A 21,327-nucleotide genomic window follows, 5' to 3' on the forward strand; every position below is an offset into this window, starting at 1 on the left:
GTTACACTGTATCCCGTCACATTCGTTGACGTGCAGCAGTGCATAAACATGTTCGGCTTAAGATAACATTAAGTGTATAGTGAATGAAAATCATCAGCAATTTCATTTGATTTTTAATGAATTGTAATGTAGAATCCATGGCATCTGCAGCTTAACTGTTGCCATGACTTAAAAAACAAAAAGTAAGACAAAAATGCTACATTTGTGTGAAACAGACCTCGTTGCTTCATACATAGCTCTTCCTACACTACTCTGATCTTCACCAGCACTAAAAGCCTCTTTTAGAGTCTAGATCCCTGGCAGCTAAAGAGAGCTTCAAGCACAGCAGGACTGAACTTTTCTCTGCATGCTTGGCATGGGGTCACACTCCTCTACAGCTCATGTTCTTTATATGTTTGTCTTGGACATAGACATGGAAAGGCCCTCAGTTGGTGGGGACACGAGTTAATCTAAACTGGGGAAGGGAGGAGATTGAAAGGACGGGCAGAGGCTCTAAGATGTGCAAATGTCCTTTACTGCTCTCTGGGGTCCTTGGTTTTTGACCATTTTCCCTCCAAACTAATAATTTCCCTTTGTTTACTTTCCACTTTTTTATGTTTCTCAAACTACCTCTGGTTTTTAATTTGAATAGGACAGTAAAATACAGTTAATACCTAGGACAGTGGGGATAAGGTTCTTCCTTTCATTTCACATTTTAAATCTGATTCATAGTGAAAAAGTACCGAGATCTCATAGTAACATCACATCTCTAGATGTTCACAGACCAGAGAAGACAAGCCAAGAGACATGAAAAAACTAAAAGCAAACAAGCTGGATATGTACTCAAGTTTACCCAATAGATTTCCATCTAAACCACATGTCTTACTGAATAATATAAGACACCATATCTGAATGATTTTTGTATTTTACCTGCATGTCATCATATTAGATATGCCAATTTGCGTATATTTGGTTTCCAAAAAGCATATAAACGAGTTTGTAATAATAGCCCTATAATGGTAATAAAAGAAATGCTGGTGGCATATTACATAAGGTGTACTGCCCAAACTGTACAGTACTACCCGTAGGGCAGATGTCTGTGTGCTGTTTGGCAATCTTAAAATCTTAGTCCTGAAAAAAATGTACTTCTGTGGTTGAGACATATTTGATTCTGCAGTTTAAGCACAAATATCTGACTGTTGTTGAAAACACAATTTGTTCATTCAGTCATTAGTATCCAGTATTGCCATGCATGTCTGGGGTTAATAAAGCCTTACAGGACAGCAAGCGGTGAGGGTAAAAAGATCAGTGGTTAAGTTGCTGATTTGAAATATGGTCAAGAATTTTTTTTTCCCTCCAGAGATTTAATTTCCCATTCATTCTTGCTCCATTTTCCCATAATTCTCTCCTTTCTTTCCCTTGCTTTTGGACTCTCACACTCAGACTTCCTCGGGTTTAAACCCAAACAGCGGTTCACATACTTGTCCTCCATTGTCTTCTGCACTGTCACAACCCTTAGTCAGACAGCCCAAAGAAGTCCTGCTGCTCCCCTAGTCAGAGTGGCAGCTCTCCAATTCTCCTCTGATAATGTGTTTATAAACGTGATGATGATATTATAGAATTAGATTTGAGCATTTTGTTTTCCTCAGAGGACTGTGCTTTCTAAATATTGTGCTGGCAAACAAACATATGGTTGTGGTTGGATGAGAAACCCACGTTTATAATCTCAGGACAAATACAGCAACTTGGGTTGGTGTCTGGATTGCCTTTGGAATGGAAATTGGTTTTTTTTTTTGAATCAAGCTGGAAAAATTCTGTCGTGGTTAAGAAAAAACAAAAAACAGCAGTAGCATGATCTTCTCTACATTAGTTATGTAAGTGGTAACATGTAGGACAGGCTTGACTTGGATGGTGGATTACACTGTCAGTTGCTGAACCCCTTTGGTCATATGACAACAACTCAAAGATTATTGTGACATTTTGAATAAACGTTCTCGGTTCCCAGCTTGATACAAATGACTTTCCATCCACCTCAGCAGTACTTTGTGTTTACTGCTACATAGCAAGGAGTAGTGTGCTAGTACGCTGAACAACATTGCCAATGTCAAATTGATACTTGCTAAACATCAATAAACATCACTTTGCTGGTGTTGCCAATGTTCACATTCTAGCTGCTAACTTGCTAATCCCTGTTAAAGATGTGCACACTACTGATGTTAAAATATCAAATGGCTGTTCTTGGACGTTATTATTTTTAAATGTCTGTTTCTATGGCGACCACTTGAGTCACAGGTCTTAGTTCCTGTGCTTTTGAGGCTTTGCTATATTTAACGATGTGTTAAAGTTATGTTCTAACTCGCTGCAAAACAAAAATTCTCTACTCATTGATTAGTGAATGATGAAACGTTAAGGAACCATAAACCGTGTCTTTAAATCTAAACAATAATAGGACATGTTTACTACTCATTTTAAAGAAAAATCTTTCCTTTATCTGGGACCATGTAGATGATGGTCCCTTAATAGACTGCGACAGCCTAAATGAAACTGTGGTTCCAACAGGCTCACTTCCTTTGATCATTACGACTTGAGGGGCTCCACTGCCAGCCGTCATTGACTCTGTCCTTGACTTCGTCCAAGTCAAATTGTTTGCAACGGGAGAATTGGTACCATTAGTGAAAAGCATGCAGCTGTGGGCCTGAAAGGTGATTTTTGTATTAATGACAGAGGACTCTTGTGACAGAGGAGTCACAGCTTTTTGTATAATGGATTATGAAGGAAGATAAAATTTTTATCATCCCTGTCTTTACTGCAGGATTCATATTCTCAGGAACAAAGTAGTTCTCGTTCCAGGGACTCATGCCGACAAGCCATCTGTCGAAAAATCCTTTTTTTGTTGCAGTGTGGAATATACAGCATGTTTTGGTGCATCTGTGCCATCCTCTCTGCTGCCCTGTTTGTTATGATAGCATAATTAATTCATGCTTTTGAGCTTCAGTACCATGTTCACATCTTTACGAGATGTTTATTCCACCAGCTACGCAGTTGCACAGTGACTATTTCTGATCAGACTTGGTTTGTTTAGTTTTCTTCAAGCTCTCAATAAGCCAATTGTCCCGTCCAAATGTCAGAGTTTAATTAGAACAGAAATGTCTTGCTGTGCGCTGCTCAGCACAGATGTAATTGAGTGAAAGATGCTATCAATTGAGAAACCTATGAAGATAGCAGCCATTCTCGTCCCTCAGGCTCTTTGCTCGTTCTCAATGACGCCGGAGTGGCAGTAAACATGCAGGGCTCAAGGCCTCATCTGAACCCGGGAGCAAAAAAGATGAGTAATGATTGCTTCTCTCTGTCTTTTCTTTGCAGACAAGCCAGTCTCAATGAGGCAGCTGAGAAGTATTACGGACGAGCAGCAAACCTGAGACCCAATGTGAGTACAGCCGTGATAAGCTAACCGCGTTGATTATTATGTACTCTGATGGACACTGTGCAATCACAATAGGGGTGTTTTTTTAATATTACTACTGCCCAGTCTCCCATGTCACAATGGCTTTCATTGTCAGTGGATCGCAGAAAATGAGCGATAGGTTTAGACTAAGCTCAGAGCTTTGTTTGTGTAGCATCCATCACAAACTTCAAAGGAGAGGCCAGGGCAAGTGGATGGAATAGAATAATGATAATAACACTCAGTCAGGGGACTCTGACATCTTGAAAATGAATGGGGTACAGTCTTTGAGAGTTCTGACAGGAGGGGTCAGGTTGTTTAAGTGAAGGCCGCAGAGGGAGCAAAATATGTTTGGCATGTGGTCACACTGTTACCCTGTTTGTTCCTGTGTCTTGACTAGAAGAAAGCAGCTCAGGATTATTCATCAAAATACGTCTGGGCAGTCTTATACAGACAATACAGTTTGGTTCTGCAAGCACACAAACCCTACTGCAATATATACAAACAATGACAAACAAAGAGAAAAAGTAAACTAAAGGGTAAAAATTTCCACAGAAACCATGAAATACAGCTCCTGTCCCCTTTGTTGTTTTCAGCGTCAAATGTAGAATTTTGCCGAAGCATTGTGTGTTTTTATCATCTTATTAAACCTAGATGAAAGGTATAAAAATACATGTTCTCATTGCTACGACTCAAGCACATACATGAGTGATGTGAAAAAGAAAAGGGTGAGAGGTAAAGCAGTATACACAGGACTTCCTGAAATATATTTCATGTCTCACCAGTACCTGAAGCAACAAACACCCTCTGACTCAGCATTGTTATTTTATTGCAAGGCTGTTTGTTTAATGGTACGAATGCTTGTTAACAGAGATAAAAACATTCAAACTACACAATGAGTTGGTCCTAACAGAGCTGGATATTAGTGTATTAGTCCATATTTTCTTGGTGTCTTTAAAACACCCATTTGATGTCCTCATCCAAACCCTGAGACACACTTTTGCCTCTGCTTGGTCACTTGGATTCCTTTTGCCATTTGTATTACTTAGAATTGAGGCACAGTTATAATTTAGCATCTTCATCCATCTTCTTTGCCATTATTCTTTGTTCTCTCCACTGCGACTTGACTTGAGCCATGTACCCTGTCCATCTTCATTTGTCATTTCGTGCTTTACTGCCGCCTGACTCTTTTCTCTGCAAAGACCCTGGTGTTTTAAATTAAGCACATACATCTGCTTGCTATGAGAAAAGACAATTCCCTCCAATCAAGGCATTTACTCTCTTAGTCCAACAACTCCCTCTATTTGGAGGAGCTGAATCCTATCACAGTCTTGGTTTGCTTTGCGTTCCTGTCTGCACCATATAGCACCCAACCTTTGAAGGTTCGTCATTGCATGTTCATATTCATGACTTAAATGCCTTACTGAAGGCATCAGGTCAGGTCATTCCCCGGCCTAGTTTCACAGTCAACTCTCACAGTCTTTATAGCATATGTTGCTTTACGGTCCAGGCTAATATGCTCCACATCTGGCCCCGGCTCTGCTGCTACATGCCAGTTTCGGGAAGGATTGGCAGGCAGAAAGGTTACAGAGCAACAGGAAATGAGGGAAAAATGAAAGCCTTTGACAAGAGAACATTTTGCAGAGTGTTGCAAGTGTTGCAAGGGCAAGGAAGAATGGAGGAGGTGGGCTATAAATCACTGAAGTCTTAACAATATGAAGTAGGGGCAGAAAGGCTTGGGTGAGGAAAGGTGGATGCCTACAGGCGGGAGGAAGAAAACTATACTCTGCAACCGATAAGTTCTGCATGGGCAAAGGGAAAGATCTTTTGAACCTCTGTTGCAGCTGTACTAAGAGGAAAACCAGGAGTCAGTTGATTTGCTACCCAGGAGCCTTTGCTTTGTGTTTAATACATGCTTTCATCATCAGTATTTTTTTTGGAGGAACATACAGTAAAAATATGTTTTATCTGTTTAAGTCACCTTTGTATACACCTTGATTTGTATTGCAAATAATTGGACACTGTTTTCTCGTTTCAGCCTTCAAAACTCAAATCATCATTGTCTTTATAAATTTTCAACGACCTTCCAAACATTTAAAAACTACTCTCTCGACAGACTTTTCTTTTTGATGCTAGCTAAAATCCTATGAAAGGGTTACGTCCCTTTGTTCTTTCCTTCAACCTCTAAAGGGAAACATTTAAGTTTTGTCCTGTGATTTCATTGCTGTGGACATTTGCCAGAAACCTAATCCACAGATGCAAGGACATGTAGCCATCTTGAGAACCCAAAGCAGGGTATTGTTGGACCATAATCATCCTCTCACTTTGATTCCAGTGACACCATTCACAACTTCCTGACCTCTTAGAAACACACTGAGGCTAAGGGATAATTGCACTTCACTTAACACAGAATCCTCAGCAAGTCCATGAAAGGGTATTAACTCTAATTTTCCAATATACCCTTACACCTATACTTGTCACCTCCACACTTTAGATATAGTATTCATGTGGGGCCCCTTTACTGTCTCTTTTAGCTGTGTCCCTATGGATTAACAGTTTTGTCTTGGCTCACCTTTTTCTGACTAGTTAAACTCCCTAACTTGCAAATTGATTCCTCCCTGTTACTTTGTGGTTTGACCCCCAAACGAGGGGGTCAAACTGAAAGTAATTCATAGCACAAACAGCTTCAGAATTACCCCCACTATTAAAGTCAAGAACTTTGGCTGCTCCTTGGAATAATAATTGAAACACTGAGGGATTTTTTTTTCTGAGGGATTAATATAATTGCACCATTTCCAGTAAGTGGTATCTAGTATCCTGCACATTTGATGTCATGGAGCAGCAGTAGAAAGTGGCAGAAGTGTTGATTATGCCAGCCCTTACTTTGGGCAGGGCATCTCTAACATGTTTTATAGGCACTGAGAGAAGAAGTCGCTCCTCGCTGAGGAACCATAGGATTATTCCAGAGTCTTTGATTTATTCATCAATGTAATACTCCCTATAAGAACAGCAGCATGCGGTTCCATTTTGAAATTGTCATGCATTGTGCATCACTCATCTAACCTTGACATTAGAAAAACAGAGAGATGCTTTGGGAGGTCTGTGAGACAAGACAGTATAACAAAAGAGGCTGGATGTGTCCACCTATGGTGTGAATAAAGCAAGAATAATGGCTGTAGAGTTTTAAAGTGTCTGTGTTCACTTATGTCACAGAAAAAATATGCTTAAAATCTGGATAACTGACCCTTAAATGTGGAGTATAAACTTTGTGCTGTGTGCTGTGATTCACCAGTCGCACGTGCAGTTTGCTTGCATGTCTCATGAGTTATTTGGTATACATTTGTTAATGCATAGACCAAGCTATTAAAGTGGCTGTGTTATGCATATTTTATTCTGGAGGTCTACTTGAGATAGTTTTGGACAATTTACGATTCCAAAAACTGCCTATTTTTCTTATAATAGGCTGAAATGCATTACTACTATTTTTCATAATATAAGACCCGCCCAACAGATGACAACTAGATACCATCCTTTGAAACCTGCACATGAAACCTGCACATGAATTATAAAAAACAAAACATTAATTCCAGCTTTTAAAATTACCAGGATGATCCTCAAGCATTGTTTAGCCCATAAACATGCTCCCTAGCAAACTCCTCCAACTGTGCCTCTAAGCTATTTTCCAATTTTATTGTTCTTGATGTATGAAATTCTGATAATAACAAACGTCTCAGTGATGCTCAGAAAAATGTATTGATGGTTTTAATAGCTGCTCCTTTTGCAGCATTTCTTCTTCATTGCCCAGTGCTGATCCAGGGGTATTGGTCAAGCAGAGTGGTGGGTGTGATATGAGAGTGAAGAGTGCTCTGACCCATCCCATCATTCCATAAATAGGAGCGGATTCATACAAAGGAGTGCTTTGGGTGTTTTGGGAAGATTGAAAGACAACAGATTCTGCCTTTAGTTTTTTTTTTTGTTTTGTTTGTTTTTTTGTTTTTAAACTTAGCTCACATTTTAGACATTTGTCATTGTTTAATATGGACACCCATCACCACAGCTGTAAAGTTGCAGTTAATTGATGCTTCATGTGCTTTTACAAGCTTTTTTACATGCTTTTGTTTTTCTTAGAAGCTCTCATTGTTTGTCTGTAGCAGCACTGTTGTTGGTTGAATGGTTTACATTTTCACATAATGTTGCACAGATTTATTGAAAAACTTTTTCCCATGCAAACAGTGTTGCTCTTGATTAGTTAATAGGCCATAAGAAAGAAATTAAAGTCTGTGGTTCAGCACATTAGTAAATGTCAAGATGCCATAATCATGTGCCATTGTATGTGACAATGATGTATGGGGTGATAATTATAGGAAAAAGTCACAAACACTGCAGTTAAAGCATATGAACTGCCATTTTTACAAAGACTGTTTTATTTGAACATTCCTTGTTTCCTAGGAGTTGCAATTACAGAAATTACAATAGTCTCAAGCATTAAAGCAGTAGCTTCATGACAGGATTAAACATCTTTTCCACACTTGAAACTAAAATGGGAATCAGATGTGGCCCCTCCCTTGGCCCGGATTCATGGTCATACTGTGATTATCATCCCAAACACTTTTCCTGTACTTATGTTCATATGACTCACTCCGCTCATCGCATTGATGATGATTTTGCCCCCTGGCACCAGCAGGAATATACAATATATTCATCTAGACCCACTTCAAAGTTGTGGTTGCTCTCCTGACATGTGTGGCCACATATGAGAGACAGGGACACGCAAAACAGCATGGTTACCAAGCTCCAAACACTGCACCACAGTCTGGGTGATCTGACAAACAGGAACCAGTAGCGTGTTAGGGTCAGCTGTAAAGCCTCATATGATGAAGCAACTTTGTGTTTCACTCTTATTTTAAAGCGTTAATACAATTTATCCGTTAACAGTTGTCCTTTTTTCAGTTTAATATCCAGAAAACTTTTATTTATGCACTTTAATGAAAAAAAAATTCTGGTCAGATTCCAGTCCTTAGTAAATTATGTATACCCCCAAAGTGTGACTACATAGACTTCTTATGCAATATTCATCTCATCAGTCCTTGGTCTCTCATGTTGTAAAATTTAAATTCCTCATTCAGTTATTTCTTTATCCTAAACAGACCATTAACTGTGAGTAAATAGCTGTTATTGTGTGTATGTCAGCTCATTAAGCTGAATCACTATGTTTATACCTACTGTACACTACTTCCCCATTACACAGTATGACTCCGGTTTTGCTGTTCTTGAACACACAGTATACCTTTACTTTAAGTTAGCCTGAGGTATTCTTAGTATGAATCCGATCTTGTCTTAAAATGATCTCCTTTTTTTTTTTTTGGTTTTAAGTATCCTGCAGCTTTGATGAATCTGGGGGCAATCCTCCACCTAAATGGGAAACTGCAAGAAGCTGAAGCCAATTACCTCCGAGCACTCCAACTGAAACCGGATGACACCATCACCCAGTCCAACTTGCGCAAGCTTTGGAACATCATGGAGAAACAGGGCCTGAAGACCACAAGCCCCTGAACCTACCCTGCCCACCTACCTGCCATCTGTATGCCAGACCTGGGATAAAAGACAGCCCACACGCTTCTCATTTACTCTTTTCATCTGGTGTGAGATGGAAGAGACTCAGGGAGGACGTTTGTTTAGAGAGACGATTACTGTGCCGCACAGTCCTCCTGGTGACTCCTGAGCTCTGCACCTTAAGCCAGCAGCTTTGCTCAGAAGCAATGCTTAGAGTTTGGCCGGCACTACAGTACGTGGTATTTGGACTCTAGAATATTCTTCCGAATGAGTACTCTCACATGCATTTTTGTCTTTTTTTTTAAATGTAGAGCTTTTGACTATAGGTACAGCCTTCAACATTTGTGATGAATTAGCTTTAGTTAGTTTTTTTTTTTTTTTAAAGCAGTTGTAGATCAAAAGGGTAAAACCCATCCCCAAGCAGTCTGAGATAAAATAGAAGAGAGAAAATAATCTCAGAGCACTGCGATGAGGGTATTTTCCATCACGACTTTAATAAAGTCCGTGGTTTGATCAGATGTTCCATCTTGATAATGAAAAAAATAAGCTAACTTAACTCCAAAATAATCATGTAATTCAGGTTTATGTCACTAAAATCTCAAGTCTGTTCATTTTTTCTCCCCATCCTCAATGGGTCATTTTGTTTTACTCATGAAATTACACGCACTTCATAATGAAGATATGAAAATTTGTGCCATTATTGTAAAGCTTTTGTAGCAGATGTCCTGAAAAAGGGAAATGAATTTGTCAGATATTACAGCACAACAATAGTTTCTAAGAGGCATGAACCCTAAAAGCAAGGAGAGTGGGACTTCTTTCACATTGTAATGCCTTATAATAAAAGGTGTGACTCTACTTTAGCGGTGTGCAGTAGCATGCAAGTGCCACTTCTGCTTCTTTTGGTTTTCACTTGTGAAGGAGCCAAAGTCACCATGGTAACTTGTCGACAACAGTGAAAAACTATAAATGGAAAGCTGCCTTCCTGTGGAAGTCACAGAATGTAAAACGACAGGTACGGTAGTTTTTGGGTACAAATTCTCCCCGCACGCCTGAAGCTTGTACAAAGAGGTGAGTGTGGACCTGAAACAGATGGAGTTCTTCTAACCAAATACAAAAGCTATGCCGATGCACACCTTTTCATCAAGGAACAATGCGCAGACATAGCCTGTCTGAGGGAAATATTTTAATGCCTATATTTGCTTTGGGATAAACTAATTTCACTACGTTTGTATAAATGAATCTTAATATATACCTACATTGTTTATAGTATACAGAAAATCATGCAGCAAAAAAGTAGCCAGACTTAAAGTGGAAACTCAGATACTGGGCAAGTTTGGTTCCTTATGTTTCCTGTATTGTCAACAGTCTTAAGGTCTCATTCTGTATATATTCTGCGTAATTAACATTTATTTGTTTGTTTGTTAATTGTCAGCATATGATAAGTCAAACGGCACCTTTCCATGAGTAAGAATAAGTAAAGTATTTGTGATTTGATTGTCTTCAGCCTCAAACCTCCCTGATTATCTTCGTCCTTAGTTTATTACATTGTAAGTTATTGCTTTGTGTTTCCTTAGCAACAGAACCAGCTGGCACTGTGTTTTATATGTAAAATGAAGGAAGTTACCAGATAAGATGTTTGTGCTCATTACTGAGAAAAACCTGCAAATACGGTTGAGTGACACACTATAAGTAAATACAGGATAACAATTGTACGATTTAATATATAAATGTCACTGTATGTCAGTTGTTGCACTCATATTGGTGTCAACACTGTTCTCTTTCTGACTGTTATGGTCACTAGTGAAATGTAATCACAGTTCACATTCATTTCTGCCCCACATTTCACAAACACCATGTGCTAATTTCTCCTGTGTACATAGAGTGTTTAGGAACGAACACTGCTAATTGTTATTGCTTGAGTGAAGATGTAAAAAAAAAAAAAGAAGTGTTTCACTCTGTGTCTGTCCTCAGGGATCTCAAGCGCTGGGTTATTGCTGAAACTTGTTCACAGAGCGTTTACTAAATTAAAGATTTATTTTTGAAAGTGGTTGTATTTGTATTAATTATGGAGATTTGTAGCCTTTTTCCTCCTTTTTTTTTGTAATATAAAGATAAACAGTGTGCCAGAATAGACCTTTTTTCCCCAGTGTTGCTTTTTTCCACAATAAATTTTTGGTGTTCTGCTTTTGATTTGCTTCCTGTGCAACAATTTTTCATGTTTCATAAACACACATTCTCTTTACACTCTGTAGCTACATGCACAGCTATAATGTTAAGTCAGATTGCCTTTAAATTCACGTGGGACACAGACTTAATGGGGTGGTCTTGCATGCTGTGCAACAGGTTTTACTGCTCATTTAAAGCTCCCCCCTGCAAATTTGATAAAATGTGCCATAAAATCGACCCAAATGGATCTCCTGCACCTTGATCTTTGAACAACAAAGAGGACATGTAAATATTCCCATATGGAGGGGGTAGCACAGTGTATACATATGGCTGGTGTGTTTTTATTCCAACCTCCCCCACAATTCAGAGCCCGCTGACAAGCAAAAGGCCCTTTTCTGAAAATGAGGCAGTCTAGCCTTGTGATGTTTCTCACATGTCTATATGAGAGGTCTGCTCACCATGGCGCCCAACTTTACTTATTGGTCTGGAATGCACACACACTGCTTGAAGTGTCCAGTCATATTTGAATCTTTATCTAATAAAATAGAAGATTTTCACTTACTTTGACAAATAATGCAACGGCAAAGTTTGTTTGTTTGTTGTGTTGAGAAAATTAAATGTCTTATCATTTTATACACTGTTGGTGGAGAGTCTATCTAGGTTTCTTCATATGATGTCAAATAAAATGCTATAAGTTTTAGCATTCCATCACGACTTCTCTATGTTTGCCTTTTTGACACACTCAACGTGTCCGAACATTGATTTTGTAAATCTATCCATTATAACGCAACACGTCCACGATGGAAGTTTGCCCAAGTCTGCCTGTAATATACAACTGCTGCTTATATAGTCTTGCTAACTTTCCTAAAATTGGTTAAATACAGACCCATGCTGAACATATTAGTTTTCTTGGACTGCACAGTGATGTGACCAGGCTCGTTTGTATCCTCAATTGCCTTTTAAACCACTTTACACTTTAAACATATGATTTTGATTTTGTTGTTTTTATTTCTACACAGCTTAAATTAGAGTACTAACGATAAATAAACTTAATTTAATTATTTAAAGAAATGCATTTACAAATTACAATTATACATTAATATAAAGTGATGACACTACACCTGGAGTTATTTAGTCCTGATTCAACGTTGTGGGAAATTTCCGTAATAAATAGACATGGAAAAAGACGCCTGGATAAATTATCTTATGCAACTTGATGATTTTTTAATCCGTCTTCACTATTCAGTCACAGCATTAGAAACAACATTTATTCCCTTTCTCCCTATGTCTGGAATGTTTTCTTCCACTTTTAGTACTTGAGTGAACTTAGTGTATTTCATTGCTTTATACGACCACTTGCATCCAGAAGAGTTCAAGATGGGAAAAAAGTAGTTTTTTTATTATTCTGCAATATGGCAAATCTGCCCAATGTTATTAACCAAACATTTTGGGGATGTGCTTATGAACTATCACCATTTTGATCTTAGGGGCCTGGGGCAGATGCTCAAAACATCCTGCCAGCTTCTTTAAAGTGGACAGCTGTGCGTGATGCTGAGAAGCCTTTCCCTCTGGACCCAATAGCCTATTGTTATTACTTGATAGAAGGAGCATTAGGATGAAGCTCCTGCATGAGATGTTAACTCTGCTTCATATTATTGAAGTGTTTTGATTTCCAGAAAGGAAATTTTCTTTCTTAGGTGTTATGTTACTGCAGAATGTAGTAAGGGCTACTGCAATGTAGTGTCACAGAAACTGCTTCTAAATACAAAATGCGCATCAGAACATAACAAAGTTCACAGCATAGGGCATTTCTAAGCTTTTTATATCTTTCACTATGACGCAGGTAAATATATTGGATTTGTAAGCCACACAACTGCACTTCTTCCTTTTGCTTTGCCTCAGGCGAACTGTGTGGTAAAATGTAGCACATGAAAAAATGTTCATGCTTAGCGAAATTTAGTTGTTCCCCCAAATGTACCTTCCCAATAATAGCAAGCATTGTGACAAGCAGTCACAATAAAAGCTTAATGCAGTCCAAACTCTCAATCCAGCACGCATTCATTTTAGTCATCAACATGGGGAATACATTTCTCAAAATTAAATTGTCGAATCCTGAGGACTAAATGTACATACACTGTAGATATGGAGTGTAATTACTCTTGATTGAATGAGTTTTTGATTTTATTATTGAAATTAGAATGTATATATGTATTTATGTATATTTGTTTGTGTAGATGGAGTTCTGGCACACCTCAAGAAATGTATGCATAGGGTGGTTCTCTGTTGTCCACACCATAAACCTTCTCTTTAACACTACACCTCTCTATATTTTAGCATTTACCCTTCACACTGGCCAACTGACAACTGTACATAGTGTAGTATGTATTTGGAAAAATGTCTCTGTAAAGTTGGAACTAAACTTTCTGATACATGCAAAACCTAAAAATGTTGAGTTTCAGTGCCAAAGCTTGTTCAATTGTAGGAAACCTCCAAAACCCATTAATGCTTCTGACTAACAAAGTACACTGTCTTCTATTTCCCTGTCTGGACTAAAACTCCACACATACTAGCTACCTCAGTCAACACCCGTGTGTAAACTTGCATGAGCAGCCATATGTGCAGGTGTACAACGTTAACATAGAAAAGGAGTGAAAGACACTGCCCAGATCCCACCTCCCAAATATTGCCACCCCTGAGGATTTACAGAGCACAGAGCCATTTCTTTTTTTCTTTGAGGAGGAGGGGCAGCTGGACCTACTTACACATCTGAAGGTTTTCTTTACGTGTACACTGACAGAATGTACTTTATCTTCCTTATGTCCTCGCTGATGTAAAGAAGAATTTCAGGGTCCTATGAGCTGGAACAGTGCTGTGTGTGGTAGTCAGAGAGGAAGCAGGTGCACCCTGTGTATATCACAACATCAGAATTGATTGGTTCCAGACACAGAGACAAGATGTGAAGATCCACCGATGCACTGTCAAAACAAAAGTCTCTTCTCAAAACAGCTGGATTTCCATTTAGACCATCACATGGACTGCATGCATGCTTAGGGAGAATGGACTCTATGAGACATTATTTATAGGTGAGGTTTGTGCAATACACTGTGGACCATTGTAGGCAGTGTTTGCTGCTGCCAGAGGATCAGTTTCACAGAAGGCTAGAATGGAATTACTTGTTTGACCTCAGAGAGCGAGAGACCTCGGATTCCCCTTCTCCATCAAGGCAATTCAAGATCCGGCTCAAAGCCAGTGCCCAATCGTAAACCAGTACTTCTTGTTTCAACAGCTAAAGAACACACTCTCGGACAATAAAACTGGTCCAAGACGGGTAACAGCTCTTTGTTTTGAGCCCACTCAAATTAGGGGCTGGAACTCAAAATATTATGATCAGTGTACAGTAGAACATCTGTAATGATGTCGTAGCTCTCTGTGTGGGTAAAGATTTACAAGTTGAACAAACTAAAACAACATCACTGCCAGCCCAGAGCAAGAACCTTGTTGTTGTTGGAGAAAAAGGACTAATAGAAAGGTCTTCACCTGCTTGAGAAACAATGTAGATAAATGTTCATGTGTGTGCCATCTCATCTCTAACCTTTTTGAAATTTGCCTGTTCGCTATTAATGTGTGTCACAGAGAAAAACAACAAAACAGCACTTAGTAAAGCAGTAAATTAGCGACTACTTATGGATTAAGGTTCCAATTTTATCTTCTCTCGCTCAGCTATCGACGTTTTACATCAATATATTTTTGATATGTTATTTTGTACTCCGGACCGATAGCAAAAAAAAACCTAGTGCGTGTTTCTTGTAAAATACTACATCAATATCTTATGCTGTGACATATGGAGTACCTCTATTCATGGCACTCTGCTTTTATATCTTTAGTACGACCTTGTGGACAAATGATACGCACGGACTGAATTGAGCTTTATTTCTATGCTGATGATACTCGGCTGTATGTGTCAATAAGCAGAAGAGCCTTTTCACTTTTTAAAATTATAAAATGAGTTATGAAAAGCTAGAAAATACAACCTAACATTGTTTACATCATCATTTCTGATATAAGTATTCATGACAGACCTAAGATGACTCACACTCCAGGACACAACTTTTTTTAAACATCTGTTTTGTGTGGTTGCTCCCACAACACAATGCAATGAATGGTAATGGTAAAATGGTAATATGGTCTGAACAGAAAACAGAAACATGTCTACACACTAGGATTTTATTAGGTCAGACAATACTGAACTAATGAAGTAATGGTATGCAGCTTGATGTATTTGTATAAATTAAACTCACATGTCTCATGTTTGGTATTCAGGTAATGCAAAATTAAAATAAAGCTCTAGCTCATCTTTACCTGAATGTTGAATTAACCTACTCTTTGTTGGTGTGACTATTTGACGAACAAACAAAATGTGATGTGCAGTATGTGCTGTTGTGATTTAATCCAGTCTTAGGTATTGCATACTTCAGGCTGTCATAGAGATCAGTAAGTACTCTAGCTATTTTGGGCTGTGCATAAATTATTAAATTATTTTGATATATATGTCCTTTATGACACTATGGAACTGGTGGCCATGGGATTGATGAAACGGCTGTAAAGCTACTACATCTGGACAGGTTTTCTCTTTCTCCTCAGCAGTGCTCTCATCCTTCCTGTGTTGAACAATCTATGTAAACTCCACCCTGACGGGTCAGTAAACCAGACATAACAAAAATAAGCACAGTAATAAAATGCCAGTGAACGTCAGTTTTGATAGTCAAATATGACAGAAACATTATTTTCACCATATGACTGAAATTACCATTTCTAGAATAAGCAGAACATTTTTTTTTCAATTATATCTCTGGAAATCATCATGTGTATGTCTTAACACATACTGTGTTGTGCAGGTGGTTGGATGACTATAGATAGACTGGGGACCAAGTCCATAGAGTGATCCAATTAGTTGGATATGAACAGTATAAACTAGTATAAAAGAAAATGAAGAGAACGTTGTAAAACTACAAAGTGGATAGGAAAGAAAAACTGTTCAGGTTTGACTTCATTAGAGCAAGTGAGAGTGTAGTGTAAAAACATTTCAGAAGAAACATTTATTATTGCTACATACACAGCTGATTTGTCTTGAAATCCCTTTACATTTTCTTGGACTCCATTTACCTTATTGAAACAGGAGCACTGGAATACAGAACTGCAAACTAAATAGAAAATGGTCCTCCAAGTATATTTACAGTAATTATAATTTAAAATGTGATTGCAGTATTACTTTTTATCTCTTAGAAGTTTCTGTGCTTTTGTAAACCTTGTTCTCATTTGTAGGTAGTTATACTGATATATTAGCTTTAAAAATACACACAGTGATTTGATTTATCGATCTCAGTCAGCTTCATGATGCTGTTGTATGTTGTTGAAAACATTGAAAATATTACTTACTACTGTTTGTTTAGGAATGTTTAAGCTGTAACCATTTATTTCAAGTATCACTCAGTTACGCTTTTTTCTAATCATATTAATGTACACCAATTAACACCATAGCAACATGCAGTATGCAAGATACTGAAACCTCTATAGTGATGTTTCCAGCTATTTCAAATGCTACACGTCACTGTTTTAAATAGATATTTATAGCCAAAAAGCCGATCTAACTCTTTGTACTCAGTCAAGTTCCCACTGGAGATAAATATACTATACAACAGGAGCTCCTCACATAGTATGTTGTTGTTGAGATTGTCAGGGGACTAAATATGTGGTATGACCAGAACAGGCACTATTTGCTGCCCTAGATGGAAATAAAGATGCATTTTAAGTGTGTGTCTCTGTTTCTTAGCCTTCACTCTTGATTAAGCTCATTAGCTTGCTAAAGGGTAGTTCTTGCTATTTATTTCAAGAGTGCCATCAGTCAGCTCTTTCTTGGCTGGACCCCCCTAGAGTAGACTTGTCCAGCTTGTTATTTATCCGTAGCGCAGTGGGAATGGCTGATTAAGTTCCTCAGAGACCCATTACAGCAGGCAACCTGTCCTGTTCAACCACTGCTACCATCCATCATGTAAATCTAGAGCATGGACACTAGGCTCAAGTCTGCTTTATTATACCCTCACGTCAAAAACCAGTAAAAAGTCTGCTGCTAACAACACTGGACATTTCCTTCGAAAACTCCCATAATAACAGAAATGGGACACCAGTGGGTGAGCATGGAAAGAGCAACAGGTCCCATATGAGTAGGAGTTGGTTAGCCAGGTTTGACATCCCCTTTGGTCCTGCCCCATATCTCTTCTCCCTCCGGTAGCTGACCCAGGCACTGTAGCTGAGTCTTTGACAGTGCTGCTGTGTGTTATTCTACCCACCACTCTGGTAGAGGCGGTAATTTGCAAATAGTCTTCAGAACGCTAAGCAGCAAGGTTCCTGCCTAGAGGCCCCCGACAGGTGTGATATGAATTTCAATGGAAAATCTTTTAAAGCTGTGGTTTGGACATCTACCAGCAGGCCTGTCTGAGCTCTGGTATCCTGGGACGCCTTCATTCTTATACCAAGAGTTTCCGTTTTTTGGATTCCTTTTCAAATGTAAAATTCATTTATGCTGATAAATATGTCTGTGATTACCACAGAAATCTCCTGCACACTTGTTTTAACAATTTAACATAACATTTTGACATTATTTCTCTTGAAACTCCTCATATGACACTCTTGATAAGGCCTTTGGGTCTGGCCTATCAGAGGTCCAAGCATGCACAGATCACTGAATGCTAAAAAATTTAGATGAGTAAGTAAAATAGCCGCCTGAGTTTCAGATTGCTACACTGATGAAGTGTTTATTTGGCTGAAATACATTCAGTGCTGTTAAAGTAATTAACAGACACAACCACATTGCAACTTGTTGTTTGCCAAGATATGTCTGTTTTTCATCTGTTTAAGCAACTGAAATGCAGCGTTGCACACATGGATGGAATCTCTCACACGCAAAAGTGTCTTCTGTCAAAAATTCCCTTTTTTCCTCCTAAACCAAAGGACCTTCTTGCAAATTGGCCCTTTTTCAAACAATGCTGATAGCCCCATTACATGCCTGATTGTAATTAGTGCCTTTGATTGTGTCCAACTTTGCTGTCCTCAGCCATGCGACTAGCTCGAGGCCACAGACCTTCATCACGTGAGTAGAAATCTCAAAAACAGCACGCACTATGCTTTCTGTTGTGTATCAAATCAGACAGAGTGGAAAATGAACAAAGTCTACATTGATGCCAAAATGCTGATGCTGTTCATCTACAGTATAGCAAGAGTGTAAACAGTCTGCCCCTTTTACAGTGAATACATAAACTGAAGTAAACACATGGAAACTGTTAAATTGGATTATTTTCAACATTCTACAACCATTACTATACATTAACATGCCAATTTTAGTTTTCAGTGTTTTATGGCTCAGCTTAGTCAACTATTTTAACTAACTCTACTATACTTAATTAACTCGCTATGTTTCTGCCACCAGCCCAGAATTACTAAACAGTGACGGTTTAACACTCATCATATTAGTCATCAAATGAGGGGATTTCATTTCTTATTCTGTACTGGTGGGAAAAGCTAAAAAAGGGGTTCTGGAAGCCAAAAGAAAATGTTTATATATTGGGCAAAACAATAATGAGCAGAAAATAGAACAGAAGCAACTAGTGGTTAACTGCTTATTATCACAGCCACTGGGAAGTCATTTTTAAAGCAGTCATATTTTTTTATTAGTCCCAAGAACAGAGCTTTACTGAACTTTAAGGGCATTTAACGATGAGAGTTGAAGTCTTTCTGAGTGACTGAAATGCCATGAAAATATTCTCACAGTTTGTCTGTCTGTTTAGTGGTTGTGTTTTTCTTCAATTTGAGTTGGTCTTGTTATGAATCATTTATTCAGTTTGCTGTATGTAATCGTGAATATGCTTACTTTATCTGTTACAAGTTCTCATGGAGATGAAAATAACCCGGTTAGTGTGTGCATGCCATGTAATATATTATGTGTGAATATGATCATGAAACCACCAAGATTTACTTTTTACATATTGCACATAAACCAATTGCACACCGAAATGCAACATACACTAAAGGAGTAATGATTTCCCTTGTTAAGTTAAAACTATGAGCTTGGAACTGGAACTGTGAAAAACAGTGCAAAGCGTTAGTCCTTCAAAGCAAAGCTTTTATGTCCTTCACAACAACTTGAAGTTATTTATTCGATGTTGTGTTTATAGTGTGACACAAGAAAGCAGCAGGAACACCAGGGTTTAATTTAAATTGATATGAAGTTAAAAAGGCAAACAAAGTTTTCACTGATCACAGAGTAAACCAGTTATAAATCCTGTTATTTTTCCATGCAGATGCTAGTACATCAGTCAAAACTGTAATGAGTTCATCATTATTTTCCAGTGCAAAATTATTTCTGAATGAAATTATACTTTTATTAAGGGAAAAAGAGTTGGAAGAAGGTGGCTGGGCTGGTTGGGGAGATGTAAAGTGCAGGATTGGCAAACCAATGGTTAGGGAAAATTTGTGAATTTGTGTAAAAGAAATTACTGTAAGCACATGTGTAAAGTGATTATTAAACCAGACACAGATTCCTCTTACCCTAACCAGCTGCTGTAAATGCCTAAGCATAACCATAAAATTGTTTAATAATGCTAAAGTCCCACAAACTGGATGCTGTATTGTTAGATGGGAAATTTATGTAGAGAAATATACAGTATTATTGTATTTGCAACATATCATCATTATGTTCAAAGTAACAACATATAGTTGTATTTCCTTCGTCTGTTAAATGTAACCGTTTTGCAGTTTAGTTGAAGAAGAACCTAATGGGTTGTAGCAGCATCTTAGGATGGAACTAAACAAATACTGCCTGTAATTTACTTACAGTGATTTACAAAGAGATGCTATTGGACTTTGTTTGAAGCTTTAGCTTTAAAAGCTTTTACGTTATTAAGTTATTATCCTTTTTTTTTTCAATTCAGCCCTCACTTGTTATACTCAACATTACTTTTTAACACTCTGTCATCATACATTCTCACCACACCACAACATCGCACAACATCTGTAAATTTAAAATATAGTAGTACATTCATCCTTCTTAAAATGTTTTGGTATAACACTTGGAAAATACTACACCAAGTTTAAAAGGTTAGGGATGGAAGCACACAGTGTTTCCAGCACCACCAACAAAATCATCTTATTCAAAGAGGCAGGAAAACTAATGTTGCTGTCATTCACTGTGGATGTTTTAATACAAAACACGGTGACTGCCGGCTGAATTTACAAGCAATGAAGTTTAAAGTGATCTTTTTTTAATTCATTTGATTTTTTTAATGCTCTAAATCATCCAACACCTTGACAAAAAGGCTCATTGTGAGTTTTGCTTTGTATGGCACAACTCACACAGCAGCGCTTTGTGTGATGGATACCTGAAGGAAATACCGATGAAGGATGGAGGTGGTGCAGAAGCAGAACTAGTCTGTGGTTTCTGTATGAGTTTCTGTGTGATTCACAGCCCTTCATGCAGTGGAAGTTACTGGACAGCATATAAACATTAATTATGTGAAACCACATTGGTCTCTCAAATTAATTAAGGTTGTATCAACAAGAAATCAAAGTTATGCCATTCAGCAATACTTTCCTGTTGCTACTTCCACTCGTTGCCAGACCACTGACCGGACAACAATGTCCAGTGAACTGCAAGGAGCTAAAACTGTTCACCCACAATAAAATGTTCACCGCAATTTCCTGGGATTCCCAGAAGATCATAAATCACTGTTGTGTCAGTCAACTAAAACACTTGTGTTAATGCAACATCTACAGCAAATGACCCTTCAAATGAACATCTGTGGGCCATATTGGACAGGTTTCCCAATTAACTTCAAGTGTGGGAGACCACATATGGAGAGAGCAGATGATTCACAGCTAATTAAAAGTACAGAAGAGTTGAACATTTTAAATTTAATCACAGTGAGAACAGGCTGCAGGTAAAAGTTGCTGAAAGTTCACTGTTGCCCATGTTGGTTTATGGAATTAATGCAGCAACCTTTTGTTTGCTGTGATAGAAATTTGTCTCTCTTCCTTAGTCAAGTGTTACTAAATCTTTACAGAACTCACCGTGATAAACCATCTCAGTTTAATACATGCCGGCATGGAGAAGAACCCATGGATGTTGGTGTCTTGCC

At 38.2% G+C, this 21,327-nt stretch overlaps 1 protein-coding gene across 2 annotated transcripts in view; it reads left to right on the top strand.

The window, feature by feature from the left end:
• The window catches only part of tmtc2b (transmembrane O-mannosyltransferase targeting cadherins 2b), an 86,295-nt gene extending 75,277 nt beyond the window's left edge, over positions 1-11,018 (top strand). For both annotated transcript variants that reach the window (XM_067501972.1, XM_067501973.1), the window contains 2 exons: positions 3,343-3,406; positions 8,795-11,018. In XM_067501972.1, the coding sequence (XP_067358073.1) occupies positions 3,343-3,406; positions 8,795-8,974 (244 nt within the window). In that variant the 3' untranslated portion in view covers positions 8,975-11,018. The remainder of the gene's footprint in view (positions 1-3,342; positions 3,407-8,794) is intronic.
• The last annotated feature ends 10,309 nt before the right edge of the window (positions 11,019-21,327 follow it).

The sequence above is a fragment of the Channa argus genome, chromosome 4 (genome assembly GCF_033026475.1).
Source record: "Channa argus isolate prfri chromosome 4, Channa argus male v1.0, whole genome shotgun sequence".
Lineage (NCBI taxonomy): Eukaryota > Metazoa > Chordata > Actinopteri > Anabantiformes > Channidae > Channa > Channa argus.